Below are 15,074 nucleotides of genomic sequence, written 5' to 3' on the forward strand. Positions count from 1 at the left end.
CCAGAGTCCAGCCAGTGCAGTCATGTTTTGCAGTTAGGTGCATAGTTACACTTTTCCAAACTCTTCATTAATGATTTGGGATTTGAACTATGGGTGCAGGAGAAATAAAATAATGAATAGATAAACTGAACAGCATTAAATCCCATATTTAGAAATGAAATTAATTAATTTCATCTTAATTTGCTTTGGAAATAAATCTGAAAAACTTTAATTCCAAACTTTAATATCTGTACAGGAATTTCTTGTTGTTTGAAGGTTCTACTTCAGATTTGTAGTTCTTGATAGAGATGATAGTGTTGAGGAACACCTGATGGAGGTGTCACAGGGCACTTTTATCCAGCTCCTTTGGATATGTTTGGGAGTCATTCTGTTCACCCCTGTGGAGTTACTTGTACTCCTGTTTTCTGAGGCACAGCCTTTGTGTCCTCTGTTTCTCTTCCATTTAGCTAAACTGGCTGTAACATGTCATCCCTTCCAGAGAAAAACTCGTCACTGATCCATCCCATGGGATGGTGGTTAAATTGACCTTTATGTATCATCGAAGGATGCTTGAAGCCCAGTCAGTGTCCTAATATTTTAGGCTCCAGCCAAACTTCTGGCACCGTTCCCTCATTCTTTTATCCAGTGTATCAAGTTATGACCCTGTATGATAAAAAGATGAATACAACTCATGTTTGGTTCTTAGAATTCAGACAACACCCAGGATGTGTGAAAGGAACAACAGGATTTGAATATATTTCAAATATCAGCTGCAGTGGGTGAGATGTGCAGCCCACTGTCAGTTCCATGCTCTGGGCTATAGTTACATTTCAGATCAGGAAATATTTCTTTAAAATGACTTTATTTTAAGTTTAAAATGAAATAGGCATTGATGTGAGGGTCACAGAACATAAATGTTCAAAGACTTTACAGATTTCTATATGTGAATTAAAACCTGCTAACTGTGTATGTAATACTGCACTGCAATAATAGAAGGTGAATCAAAGACATTTTAGCATGTAATTCTGCACAGTTGTGATGTTTGCTTCTTGAGGATGATGTTTATTTACCAGAAAACAGAATATTCGTATTTGAAATATTAGACTGTTGCTGTGTTCAAACCTCATAGAAAATAAGCCCCTTTTTCTTTCCTAGGGTATATTTCCGAAATCGCTGGGTAAAGACTGTTCACCCAGTTGTGCATCAGTACTGTTTGATTTCAAGCACACATTCCACCTTTCAGATGCCACAGAAAGAAGACATTCTTAAGCAACGAGTTGTAGTTGTTACTTTAAATACATCACAGTATCTATGTCAGCTGGATCTTGAACCAGGTAAGATAATTTCTAGACAAGAAGTATCCAAGCTTGAGAAGTATCTTCCTCTTACCAGTGTTGGTTCCTTACCCTGTTCTTGGAACTGTTAAAAAAATAAAGTAAACAATGATAATCTTAAAATGCTCTTTTGTTTTTTTATGAATAAATGTTTATTACAAAGCTGTAAACTGCTGGCATTCTAATTAAACTTTTGCTTATTCTTTTTTTTTCCTTCTTTAAAAAAAATTTAATAAAGAAGCAGTACTATCTGTGTTCTGGTGTTTCTGAGATCCAAGAGGGAGAAGTCTGTTTGAGATTCTGACTTTGAATATTATGCTCATTAAGGTCATTACTCAGTGGAGCATGTAAGCATAAATAACAGAGAGCTTTTTTCCCTTGTTTTGTGAATTGTTTAGCTTTGCAAACAATTCCCACACATACAAGCCCTGTCTTTGTTAACATGATACATTTAGGGTTGTTTTCTAAACTGAAATATATTAGACTGATTTTTTGGGGCAGAGGCTGCTTAGGGTTTATTATTTTCCTGATCTCCAAATTAAATCCATCTGCTTTTTGGAAAACATGGAATTTCTTTGCATAAGTTGTTAGGGTTGGGTTTATATGGCTACATTTAAGCATTTGTTGCAACAGAGAAAATTAATACGGAATTATGGTAAATATTTTTGGGTCTTTAGATAGAAATAGCTGCTTTGTTTGGCAACGAGCTGTGTACAGTCATGCCATAGCAATGTGTGTGCAGCTGTATGAAATTCATATTTTCCAAAGAAAATTGCTACATTTTTATGTATGTAATCTTAATTGGATGGTACACGAAGTCCTCTAATACTTTGTTTTAAACCTTAATATATCACAGACATCAATGTATAAAACCACTTCTATACCTATCCTGAATTTAGATTTCATAAAATATAAGTCTACAGTGGTCAAGTTTTTTCTCAAGTGCATGTTCTTTAGTGCATAGATTCCCACCAAACCTTTGGTCCAATATTATCATAAGATTGAATTTAAATTTTCCTTCAACTTCTGTTCCTTTTTCCCCCCCCCAACATTCCTTTAAGCCCATAACCAGCAAAGTGCTCAGGTATGTGTGCAATTTTAATGGGAAATTTAGTACATAAAATAGTTAATAGGACTCAGGTACATGAGGAATTCCTTGTCATTGTCACTGTACAAAGCTCTTCAAGTCTCATGGTGGTGAAATGACTTTCAGATGTGAGAAACCTCTTGAAGGATGGTCTGCCAAGAGACATTTCCTCTTGGTGTAAGGAGGGCTCAGATAAAACACATGTTTAATTTCATGTGTATCACAAGAAAGAGGCAGACCTGGGTTGCTCCTGCTGATGTCACTGGCAACCAGGTGACCACTGTTGGTCATTTGATGGGTTTGAAAATTGTTTATGTAATTTTCAGTAGTTGCTAGGAATTAATTTGTGTAATCGTACATTTTTTTTTATTCTAGTTTCGGTTACTGTCAGAATACAGAATGTTAAGTTCAAGTTTTTGTTTTGTATCAGTGTTCATTTTATCATATTTCAAGTTGCATTTATTTGCTGATATCTCTGTTTTACAGGGTTTTTTACACACATTCTGTTAGATGAAGCTGCTCAAGCTATGGAGTGTGAAACTATTATGCCTCTAGCATTAGCTAATAAAAACACAAGAATTGTCTTGGCTGGAGACCACATGCAGGTAAGAGCTATGGAATTTTTGAGTATGAAGTGCATATGTATCATATTTTTATTTATATATTTGTTTATCTGCACCAAATCATATAATAGATGGGGAAGCCAAGGAGAATTCCAGGGATGTTATTTGAGTAAGATATGGTGATAGTTATTATAGTCAGGAGTTTATGACTGGTATTCCCCTGTTGATTCTTAAAAGAATTCAAGAATATGGAGAATTAGGGTTTAGAGAACTTCACATTTTTATTAGAAGCATCTAATCTGGTGAAGATTTGAACAAGTGAAAAATGGGAAACTGAAACTAGCCAGTGCTTTTATGTTTCTACAAAGTGCCTGGGAGCTGCTTGGTGTGGAGAGTTTGAAACACTGATTATGCCTGTCACTTTGCAGCCTGTAGGCATAGGAAAGCATGCTTGGAAAAGTCAGCTTTACTTGCTTTATTGATTTAGGCCAGATTTATTTGTTTTTATAGATTAGCCTTTAATTCTCTTCACATCTCACAGTAGCAGTAGAGTGGATGTTTGCTTTGGTACAGTAACAAACTTAGAATGGTGTTGCCACCTATGATTTAATACTGCTGGCTCATTTAAAGTCATTATATTAGTAATGCCAAGGGCTGAGGCAGTGCTTTTTGAATATTGCTCTCAGAAGTGCTTCTCAAGAGTTTGGAATTCTTACTTCAGGCTTGATCTCATCAGCCCAACTGGGTGGATGAAGTCTTGACTGGGCTTGTGTGTCCCAGGCTGCTCTATAGCTCAGGGTCTTCCAGAAGATCCCCGATCAGGTGTCCAGTATTTAAATTTCAGAAACTAATATTTAGCTGAAGTGAAACTCAGAATCTGAATCATATGACTTCAGAATGACAAAATAGATTGGATTTATTTCTACACTTTGAAATTGTATTTTAAAAATCTGTTTTTCATCATTTTTGGTTCTATTTTTACTACTGTAATAGATGCTGGTTTTATTGTTAAACAAGCCCAGTAGGAGTTTAGTGTAACAGAAAATAGGTCACTGGGTTTCTGTTTTTTCAACAACATTTCTATTTAACTTTTAAAATAGTATTAAAAATTCTTTATTTTCTGATCTGTACTATTTGTGGTAATAACTTAATTGTAAAAGTGGTTGTCAGAATAATGGTGTAAAGTCATTCTAAACACAGTTTGGAGTGTTGAACTTAAATATAAGGTCTCTTTGCATAGTTATTGAATATTTTATTGTTCCTTTAAGACCATGCTGGTCTATTGTCACTTTGCTGGTAGGAAGGAGCATTTCTGTGGAATAGCCGTGGTCTGTGTCTTCCAACTATGAATGTACAGTAAAAGGAAGGTTTTATTTTTGGTTTGATGCAAAATACATATGTTGGGAGCATGAAATTCCAAGTCCACCTATTTAGTTACATTTTCTTTGTGTGTGTGTGTCTATTACAGCTCAGTCCTTTTGTCTACAGTGAATTTGCCAGGGAGAGAAACCTTCATGTTTCCTTGCTTGACCGACTCTACGAGCACTACCCTGCAGAATTCCCATGCAGGATCCTGCTGTGTGAGAACTATCGCTCCCATGAAGCAATCATCAAGTAGGTGTGAACTTTTTCACTGTATCATGTGCTTCTTCTGACTGCTGTGAGTGAACAAAAGAGCCAAGCACAGCTGAAGTGTCTCTGTCATGAAATCTTAGTTGTTTCAAAGTTAATTAGTAATTTTGTGTTGTAATTTGGTCTCCTAGAGCAGATGCCAGAGGGACAGACCCCTTCATTCAGGTGGAGATGCTTTGGCTGCTTGCGCACTAAACCAAAGAAGAGCCAACTTTCCCTTTTTAACCACTGTGCAGTCTATTGTATAGGCTCTGTGCTTCTTTGAACCATTTCAGAGTTTTAGATTTACTGGGGTGGGTTATCTTGGAATGGTAAGCTGTGGGCAATGTAAGGAACATATGGATATGCAACTGTGAATGGGAAAAATAGGTCAAATTTTGAGCATATTTCTTTACTGTTGACATCTTTTATTACTTCTTTCAAGACACATTAATCAGTGGGTTTGCATTTTTCTGCTATGATAAACTAGTGGCTGCCAGTGTAATGAGCTCATCTATGAGCTGTGCTGGAAAGAATAAGTGCAATCATGGGGAAAAATGCTAAAGTTTAAATCCTGGCTCAGATATGTACTGAGGAATATTATGTTGGTATCCAGTCATACTAATTAGGTTATCACTGTGTTCAAAGCAAAAGCAGAAATATTTAAGTGCTCTGGGGAATCTAAAGTGAGAATGTAAAATATTTTTTTACACAGCTTGATCTGTCTTCACTTTATGGACTTTGTAATTATAGGCTGAGTGCTGCTAAATTTCTTACACATTGCTTGAGTTTCTGAGTTTGAAATGAGAGAACATCTGTAAAGGAAGGGATCGTTTCAGCTTTTCTTTAGAGATCACTTCCATGTCATTTGCTTCAGAAAGATCATGAAAATTCACTTCAGCAGCTGGAGTTCAGACAGGGAGTTCCAAGAAAGATCCACTGTGTTGAACACTGAGGTGAGGATGCAGAAACACCACTGGGGCTGGTTGGCTCTCTGGTAAAAGTCCAGTGTGCCCAATTCCACTGGGAAGTGTTCCTGTGTGAGGTGAAACCAGCTGAACACTCTCATGGTGGTGGTCCCTTTAGGAGATGTCTCAAGTCTCCTTTTTTGTATAATGTGGAATTTCCCCTGACAAGTGGGACCATGACACTTAGGACAGAAGTGTAGGAAGATGAAGGGCTCATTAATCATCTTTACCTCACTGAAGTAGAGACACCGTGAGAAACTGAGGAAAGAGCATGCCGTTAGTTCAGCCTGACTTTGGAGCTGTAATTGGAAAAAACAGCCCATACAGAAAAAATTTGTTGTTTAATGAGATCTCATTACTAAAAGTTAATTTGCAGAAGAAATGGTTAGTTTTGCCCCCTGGGTGCTGTGGATTGACTGCTGCAACCCAACCCACAGAGGAGTCCAATGTTCTTCAGGGTTGTCCAGGGTAAGCCAGTTCAGGTCAGGGGTGGGCTGCAGTGCTTTAATGGTGATTTGGTCTCAGACAAATTTCTGTGGCTTTTCCATGAGCAGCTATTTCCATCTTAAGCTGCAATAACTGGAATCCTGGAAGAACTCAATGGACCCACCAGCTGCACAGTCTACTGCTCTGGTTGTCTTCATGTCAGGCTGTACTCAGGTTATTGCAGCCTCTGAGTGATATCTGAAGAATATTAAGGTTGGAGGCTGAGCATTGAAAAGTTAGATGACACCAAAATTCACTAATTACTGGAAGCCAGTGCATTAGTTCATCTCTGCTGTGCAATAGCATACAGGATTTACAGCACTCTGCAGTCTCTCCTTGCTGCCTTTTTGCCTCATTCCATTCAGTTTGTCTTGTTCCTTCCTGCTTTTCACCATGAAGGAGTTCTTGCCTCATTTCTTTTTCAGTCAGCCAGCTGCTGGAGTGGCTGCTGCCAGCAGAGGAACTCTGTTCTGGTTGTGTTTCTGGTCTCTAGCAACATAGATCAGCCTGGAGTAGAAGTCACAGATGAAAGGCTTGGTTGACATCTGAACGCTCGGCCTGCGTCATGCTCAGTGCACATGAAATCTGTAGTAAATTTATCTTCCAAGTCCAATAACTCTTAACTGACATGAGCAAGCTCATTGTCCAGCCTGGGGAATAACCAGTGCCAGACAGCAAGTGTTCTTTTTGCCCAGCTTCCAGCCATCAGAACTTCTGAGTGAAACATCAGTGAGAATGTTCATAACTTTGTTGAGCTTTAGATGAGAAGAAAAAACAGTCTTTGTAGAGAAAATGTTGGAGAAGCATATTTTTAGTGCCTTCTGCTGTGTCTGTAGTAGGGAAATATCAGTTCAGAGTAATCATTTGAAGATGCTGAATAGTAATCAGTGGTTCTGTTTTCCTTACGAAGTATTTTGTGGCTGCATATTGCATCCGGGAGATTTGCATATTTTATCAGTGAGCTCATGTGTAGACTCCACATTTTACCCTGTTTTGCCTCGTTACAGTTACACATCCGAACTTTTCTATGAAGGCAAATTGATGGCGAGTGGAAAGCAGCCAGCACACAAAGATTTCTACCCTTTGACTTTCTTCACAGCACGTGGAGAAGATGTGCAAGAAAAAAATAGTACAGCTTTTTACAATAATGCAGAGGTAACTCTTCTTTGCTTTTACTATTGATTGTTTTCTTAAAGCTTCACTCCCCCAAATTTACTGGTTTATGCTCAGTGTGGGTGGAAGACATAAATTGTCCTCTACTAGGAGAGGGGAACATGGAATTTGCTAAACATGATGTAATGAAAATTGCAATTGTAGTAAATATTTCCAGTAATTTACCTTCTTTCTTTGCAAATTATAAGCCACATCTCATTCTCTCAGTCTCATTCTTCAGGATGTCTTTCCTGATAATTTATGTGACATTCTGATAGATGCATCTTAGCAACTGAGAGTAACTGTAATTTGAAGTAAAACTTAGATTTCTTTAACTGTTGTAGGAATGTTCCCACTCAGATAAGAGTCCTCTGGAGTAACATTTCACATTTGCTTTAATATGTTTAGGATCAGTGTCTGACTGATAATGTGCAGATGAGATTCTTTTAGGTGAAAACTTACTCTCAATCTGTTTGTTTCACATAGATTTATTGGTATTCTTCAAAAATTACTTTCATTCTCATTCCTTCCCTTGTGTTTTAAAAAAATGAACAACCCAAGCCCACAAAAACAAACACATACAGCAGCACCCACCTCCCACGTTCTGACTCGATAATGCTTTTCATAGTGGAAGATGCCTTTTTCCAGTCACCTTCAGTTAGGGGAGGGAGAGAAAATCAAAGAAATAGCAGAAATTTTTGTAAGTTTAGGAGGAATTTCTGGTTAGTGCTTGTTATGAAGCACTGCAGAGCTGTCTGTTTCCTTTTGCTGATCATAGTGTGGTTCATCTGATGCACAATTTGAAACCTGTTTGTTGTTCTTATGCTGTGCTTGTTAAACGTTCTTTGCTGTGTTAAAATACCTTCCTAAATAAGAAGCTCCAATGACTTCTGGACACCTGACTGCTTTCGTTAATCTACTTGGATTACTTTGCCATTTAAAAAAAGTTGTAAAATACCTAAAAATAACTTCAGTGGCCAAGTAACTGTCTGAAAACTGTGAGTCATTAATAGCCACAGGCAGAAATGAAGGACAGCGGCTCCTTAAACACCAACAGGAAAAACTGAAATTAGATGATGAAGGAGATTTTTTCAGTTTGACCGTTAATGGATGTTTTGCATTGGGACATCTTGGGGTTCATTGATGCCTATATTAAGAATTAATCTGGGAAATACACTTTCCCTTGTTGGTCTTCATTTTAAAATTTTCCTATGTGGTATTAATTCTAAATACACACCCAGAAGCTATATACTTTCAGAGAATCTTGCCCAAATACCTACAAAAGATCATTATTTTTGTGCTATGGTTTTTATAGATATCAAAGTTTATTCTAATATCCTTTCTCAGTAGAGCTGGAATTTTAAATACAAGAATTGATGTCACAAAAATATTCAGGACTTGCTTAAAAACAGTCCCATATTTTCACTGTCCTCTAAAATTGCCAAAAATAAACTATTTGTGACTTTTTAAGGATCAACAGATTTTTTTTTCTTTAAGAGGCTGAGCTTGCATTTGTGATGCTGTAGGAAAACTACATCATCAATTATGCTTTAAATAGCTGGAGAAATATTTATTGAATATAAATTTAAAAAAAGAAAAGGAATCACAAACCTGTAAAGTTACTCAGAAATGCCTTTTGCAGTGCAGTACCTCTGGTGTGTTGAAATGAGCTGCTCTGGCAGGACATTACTTTGAGGCTGTATCCTCACAGGAGGAGGTTTTCAGGTTTTATTACACATTAGTCTTCTCAGGCAGCACATTTCATAGTATTTCACAGAGATGAACTAGCAGTTGATGAATAATCTGAAGCTCCCAATGGTATCCTCTGGAATGGGAAATGATTGTGCTCTGGTATACGGACTCTGTGTCTAGAGTTATCAGACTCTAAGATGACATATATATGAAATCCAGAAGAAAAATAAAATTATAGCTATTTAGGCAGTACATTTACTTACAGAAATAAGATTAAGTATTAATAATTAATAAGATTAAGTATTGCAAGAAGGCTCCTAGTGCACTTGATGTTTTCATAAGAACCTAAGAATGAAAATTAAGATTATTACTGTAATTTTGGAGTTTGTAATTTTAACAGTGACTTTTGTGGGAAAACTCACTTCAAGCTAAAAAAGGGGGCTGTATAGTGAATACATTGTTTTAATACATGATACTTTAGAGTATCACTGTAGGATGCAGTGGTGTCATTGCTTGTGTAACGCTGTGTCATGTAAGTGTTTCAGAGCTTTAAAGTTCAAATTCCTTTTCCATATCAAAGAGTGATGCTCAGTGGGGCATAACTTCTAAGAATCTTGCCTTTCTTCTAAGGTGTTTGAAGTGGTGGAGCGTGTGGAGGAGCTGAGGAGGAAGTGGCCCGTGGCCTGGGGCAAGCTGGACGACGGCAGCATCGGGGTGGTGACCCCGTATGCCGATCAGGTGTTCCGGATCCGCGCTGAGCTGCGCAAGAAGCGCCTCTCGGACGTTAGCGTGGAGAGAGTACTCAACGTTCAAGGTGAGGAGCAGTGCTGGGCCCCAGAGCTGGGCCGAGCAAGGGGGAAATGTGTCTGCTGCAATAATAACTTATTAAAATTATCCTAAAGCAATGGAAGCAAAAGGAGAGCTGTGACACAGATGTTGCTCCAACGTTGACTATAAACTCATGGACATTATCTTTTCTCAGAATTAAGTTCAACCTTATTTAAAAAATAAATGGAGTGAAAATTGTGAAAAATGAGATTTTTGACATAATTTTAACATTTTTAACAGACTGATGGATTTTACAGTTCCAAATACAAATGTAACAGAACTTTAGCCTCAAAGTGTTTTGCTGATTTCTTTTCCACCTGTGGAATAAACTGTAAGGAGTCTAAAAATTTAGGTGTTTCTTCCTGAAATCACACTGATAACAAGGATTTTATGTAGGCATAGCCTGTTGCTAGGTTGCACTTCTAGTTCAGTAACAAACAAAGGCAGATGATAAAGTAACCAAGTGACAGTGAGTGGTTTGCTCTGTTTTTTCATGGTGGATATTCATGTATTTGAGAAATTTTAAAATATGAATCAAAAATGTCCAGAACTTTTTTTAAAGGTAGAATAAATAAATTCAAGATTTGCTATTGACTGACTGGCAATGCTGTAATGATAATTAACATTTCAGAAAGTTCAGGAGGGATTAATATCAAGGTGAAAACGTAAGTTTTTTGAAGAGGAAATATTCTTGTAATGAAATACGCATCTTCTAAAATTTTTAAATCTTAATTATTCTTGCATAAAGCTCTTCATGTGAAGGGTAGCTATGAGTTCAGAAAATCTAGGCGTGAAATCTGGCTGGCAAGGGCAGTGGTCTGATCGTGGGATGAGCAGAAATGGCAACAATTATCTCAGAGATGTTTTCTGTTTCATTTTAGGAAAACAGTTCAGAGTTTTGTTCCTCAGCACAGTACGAACACGGCATACATGCAAACATAAGCAAACTCCAATTAAAAGGAAAGAGCAGTTACTGGAGGATTCAACAGAAGACTTGGATTACGGTTTTCTGTCGAATTACAAACTTCTCAACACTGCCATTACAAGAGCACAATCCTTGGTAGCTGTGGTGGGAGATCCTATTGCTTTATGTTCCATTGGGAGATGCAGGTACTTTGTCTATGTTCCTTAGTTAATCAGGGCTTAAGGGTACTAGAGAATGTGTTTATCAGTGACTGATGGATTTAGGAAAATGATGGATGTCATCATGGATAACAGAGAAAAAGTGTGAGTTAGCTATACCTGGTCATTGATAAACGGTGTTCTCACATATTTATAGTTGGTCAAATTTTCACTTTACAGTAACAATTGAAGATACTTCATTTTACTTTCTAGTAGGGTTTTGTTGTATACCTGTTACAATTTTATGCACAAATAAAACTGATGTGTAATTCGGAGTTTAAAATTGTGATGTAATGTGGTATTCTAAAGTTGAATATTATGGCAGTTGTAGGATGGTAGAAGATTTGAGAAACATTATTTGTGTTTTGATAGGTCTTTATGACACTCGGAAAAAACTCGTTAAGATTTGAGTGAATTTACATTTTATAGACCTAAGTGAAGAAATGTGAAAAATGCTGAGATATGTAAACACGTTAAGGGTTCCAAGTTCTTGTTCTTCAAAGGGTTTTTTTTTGATGGAAGAGCTGAAATTTTGAGATGATCAGAGATAAACCCTGCAGCTTATTCTCGAAGAGAGGAAACAGTGCACTGACTACATTATTAAAATAAAGCTAAAAATACATGTTAGTTGTTATATCTATGTTGTGTTCTAGTTTCCTGAGCAGTGCTTCTTCTACTGTATTGAAAAGGGACGTGGTTTTCAAAGATTAGAGTTGAAAAAGCCAAATGGAACTCAAACCTTTGTTTACTGTATGTATGAAATATAACCTGAATTTCACCATTTCCCTGCTTGGGGCCACATCAGGAGTATCTGTACATGAATGTAGTGATCTGCTTTAAATGGCTTCTAACATCTTCTTGACAGAGAAATGGTTATTGTGGGTTTAGTTCATTTTTACCTTTACCTGGTTGGGTTTTTTAGGCATGGGCTGGTTTGTATGAGCTGATGACAAAGAGCCCCTGTCCCTCCCAAGTGCTCCTACAAAATATCTGAAATAGGGCGTGCAAAAACTTAATAAAATAAAAATATAGGCTGTCAGCATGGTAAATAAATTACAGTGCTGGCAGTTAAGGATTGAATTTGCATTTTGAAGACCAGCAGCTGTTTATAGACGTAGAGCTGTTCCAAATTGTGAAACTAAAAGATAATTAAGAAACAAGGAACACTGAAACTTTATTAAGATGTATCTCAAGCTTTTCCTTTAATACACCATTGTCTTGTTTCACTGAATAATTGAACATTCACTCTTTGGAAATAGTGCTGGAGGGGCTCAGGGAGGCTGCTGGGAAGATGGTTCTTTTTTAGTACAACAGGAGTAGAGAAGTCTGAAAGAAGTGACATTTCGTTAGGAAAAACAGACCTCAAAAAAGTTTAGAGTGTACTTGAATTTTATAAATATTCTAATACCTGTCAAAATGAGTCAAGACTGTAATGATAGTTGTAGAGAGCTTTGTGAAGTATGCCCAGGGTAATCATTACATTCCTGTGTGCTCCAACTGGACTAGACAGGGCTGTTTTGGCAGACACCCCCTTTAAACTCCCAAGCACACTCAAACAGAGACAGCAGGGTATTATTCTCTGTTCTTACACCCCAGAACAAGTGTTCCATGTGTAGAGAGACTGCTTGGGGCATTCTCAGCATTCTGAGCAAAAGTGGATGAGTCTCAGTGGATTTGTGGTACTTGGCAGTAGGTTTGGTGACAGAATTGATTAATCAGAGGGAATTCCATCATTAAAGCATCCCAGTGATGCATTTAATTTTGTTTTTTTAAAACCTTGCAAGATCTATTTGCCTTAGTGCAAAATGGAGAAAAAGGGCCAACTTGCATCTTGAATTTTGAAAGAGCATTTCTTGCCTCTATAAAATCACAACAGAAATGGGCTTTTAGGGAAAACTATTTTGAATTCTTAAAAACATCACTAGCATCACAGCATTCTTGCAAGACAGAAGTTTGTTCTTTCTCACAAAGTCAGCTACTCAGCAAAATGTGACACTGCTATTAAAGCTAGTGTGCAGCAATCTCTCATTTTACAGGTTTTGGGGAAAGAACAGGGCTTGCTGATAGGCCAGACCTTATTACTGAAGGGTGAACAAGCAGGAGTTATAGTCAAGCACACCTTTACTCTTGATATTTTTGAACGAGACAGCTCAGTCAGGTTTGTTGGGTTTTTTTTAATGTGACATCTTCAGACCTTATTTAAATACCTTTTAAGTTTCAGTGACTTCACCCAAAAAGTTCCTTTGAGGTTAAAAAAAATCATAAATGTAAAGTTTTCGTATAGATCCTGCTGTGGATGTTATCAAAAAAAAAAAAAAAAAGACCTTTTTTTTAAAGCAGTAGAAAGACATGTCATGAGAAAGCAGAAGACAGGGAGGAATGTTCTCTTATTACATGGTTTAAATAACCCCTCCATCCTTCAAAAAGTTGGAAACAGAATTTTTGTAGACAAGTTGTGTGTCACCTGATGGTTGTCTTTCTATCTCGAAAATACTTCTATATGTTGCAGAAAAATCTGACATGCACTAGAATTTATGGTTTTGCTTGTTTTCTACCAGAGGATCTCAATCTCTAGAAACTGCCCAAAATGTTAATTTTCATGTGCTTCTGAAGTGTTTCATAAGAGTAGTTTTGAGGGTATATCTCAGCTTTGGTATTTGTTACACTGAATGATCTGCCTAAATTCAGAGAATGTTCGTGACATCATCTAGGACTGAGAATCTGTATAATTCCCGTGACTGAGCTTCAATAAATGCCTTAAATCACATACATTCCAGAATTTTAAACATTGAATTCGCTGTTTTTGGTTTTCTAGGAAAAAATTCCGAGTTGGAGCTGTCCATGCTATTAATATTAGATGTGATACCCAGCCAGTGCTGTGATCTGATGCGCATGGACAGCCCTGTGTGTCCGTTTGAAATGGCTGGGGAGCTTTGCACTGTGCTGTGGGGTTCAGCTGCAGGGAGCAGGTTCAGGGTGGATGGCTTGGTGTGTAAACTGTGCACACACAAAAAATAAGTGTCCCACAGTTACATTAAATCTGTTTTTATTTTAACAATCACCACTGAGTCTTCCTCACTGTTTGTAAAAATCGTTTCCATAGGAAATTCTGGGAAAGGTTTATTGCCCTGTGTCACGAGAACGAAAGTCTTCATGGCATCACATTTGAGCAGATCAAAGCTCAGCTGGAAGCTCTGGAGTTAAAGAAAACTTACGTGTTGAACCCTCTGGCCCCTGAGTTCATCCCCCGAGCTCTCCGGCATCAGCACTCAGCCAATCCCACCAAACAGCAGCAGTCACCTCCAAAGGTAAAGTGTTACTGGTGATGGTTCTGTCAGAAACTGGAAGTGAACGTAGAGAAAGAACATAAAAGGTTTATGGAACAAGCTGTTTGTTTTAAAATTGCATCAATGCAATCAGAGGTGAATGCAAATTCCAGAGGGATCCTCAGCATTTTCAAGTGAAACCTCCAGACTTGTATTATCATGAAGTTTTTAGCAGTATAGCTAGGGGTAGTCCAAGCCTTGTTTCCTTATTAAAACACACCTTGGCAGTGTTGCAGTGACCGTGGAGAACTTCAGCCATGGAACCTCAGGGTTTAGATAAATCAGACGAAACCCTCTGAGCAAGAGCCAATCCCTATCCCAAGCTGTGCTCTGACTGTACCTCAAGAAACATCAGGTTGATACAGAAACTGACAAGGAATAAAGAAGCCAACAAAATAATAGCCAGAAGGGATTTGGTTTGGTCTAAAATCACGTTTAAAATTCAAGGACTTAAGTTACGTAAGATAATTTTTTGATGTAATTAAAAATATGTTGTAAACTGGTTTATTGCATAGATTAGCTCAGTGATAATGTCATTCAGAAGACCAAATTTCATTAGCATCAAGAGGGCAGAGAGATAAAATTACCTCTGAGTGGTAATTTCATCAGCTCTTTTAATAAAAGCAGGTGAAGAAGTGATGAAAATACATAGCTTCCTTCGGATGGTAAAGAACAACACTAAATTTTAGAGCTTTCTTGGGGGGTAATATATTAGTAATGAATTCTATTTTAATAGTTCTTTGTAGTTTATATCAAAATCATTTGGGTTGTAGTTTAATTAAACTATGTTTAGAAGTGGAGCTGAAATGCAGGTTTTCAGCTTTGTGATGAACTCAGTGTACAGGAAGGAAGAACTGCATGTATTTCCCATAGCTTTGCATTTTTGTTCCAGGCTGTATCATTGAAATGAAATTTTTACGACAGGT

At 37.4% G+C, this 15,074-nt stretch overlaps 1 protein-coding gene across 3 annotated transcripts in view; it reads left to right on the forward strand.

Moving 5' to 3' along the window:
• HELZ (helicase with zinc finger) overlaps nt 1–15,074 on the forward strand; it is an 84,914-nt gene that overhangs the window by 51,813 nt on the left and 18,027 nt on the right. For all 3 annotated transcript variants that reach the window (XM_042025478.1, XM_042025477.1, XM_042025479.1), the window contains exons 16-22: nt 1,135–1,313; nt 2,887–3,005; nt 4,432–4,577; nt 7,036–7,183; nt 9,503–9,686; nt 10,582–10,810; nt 13,926–14,130. In XM_042025478.1, the coding sequence (XP_041881412.1) occupies nt 1,135–1,313; nt 2,887–3,005; nt 4,432–4,577; nt 7,036–7,183; nt 9,503–9,686; nt 10,582–10,810; nt 13,926–14,130 (1,210 nt within the window). The remainder of the gene's footprint in view (nt 1–1,134; nt 1,314–2,886; nt 3,006–4,431; nt 4,578–7,035; nt 7,184–9,502; nt 9,687–10,581; nt 10,811–13,925; nt 14,131–15,074) is intronic.

The sequence above is a fragment of the Corvus kubaryi genome, unplaced genomic scaffold (assembly GCF_017639235.1).
Source record: "Corvus kubaryi isolate FWS band 111438036 unplaced genomic scaffold, C.kubaryi_AGA036_p1.0 37272, whole genome shotgun sequence".
In the NCBI taxonomy this organism is placed as follows: domain Eukaryota; kingdom Metazoa; phylum Chordata; class Aves; order Passeriformes; family Corvidae; genus Corvus; species Corvus kubaryi.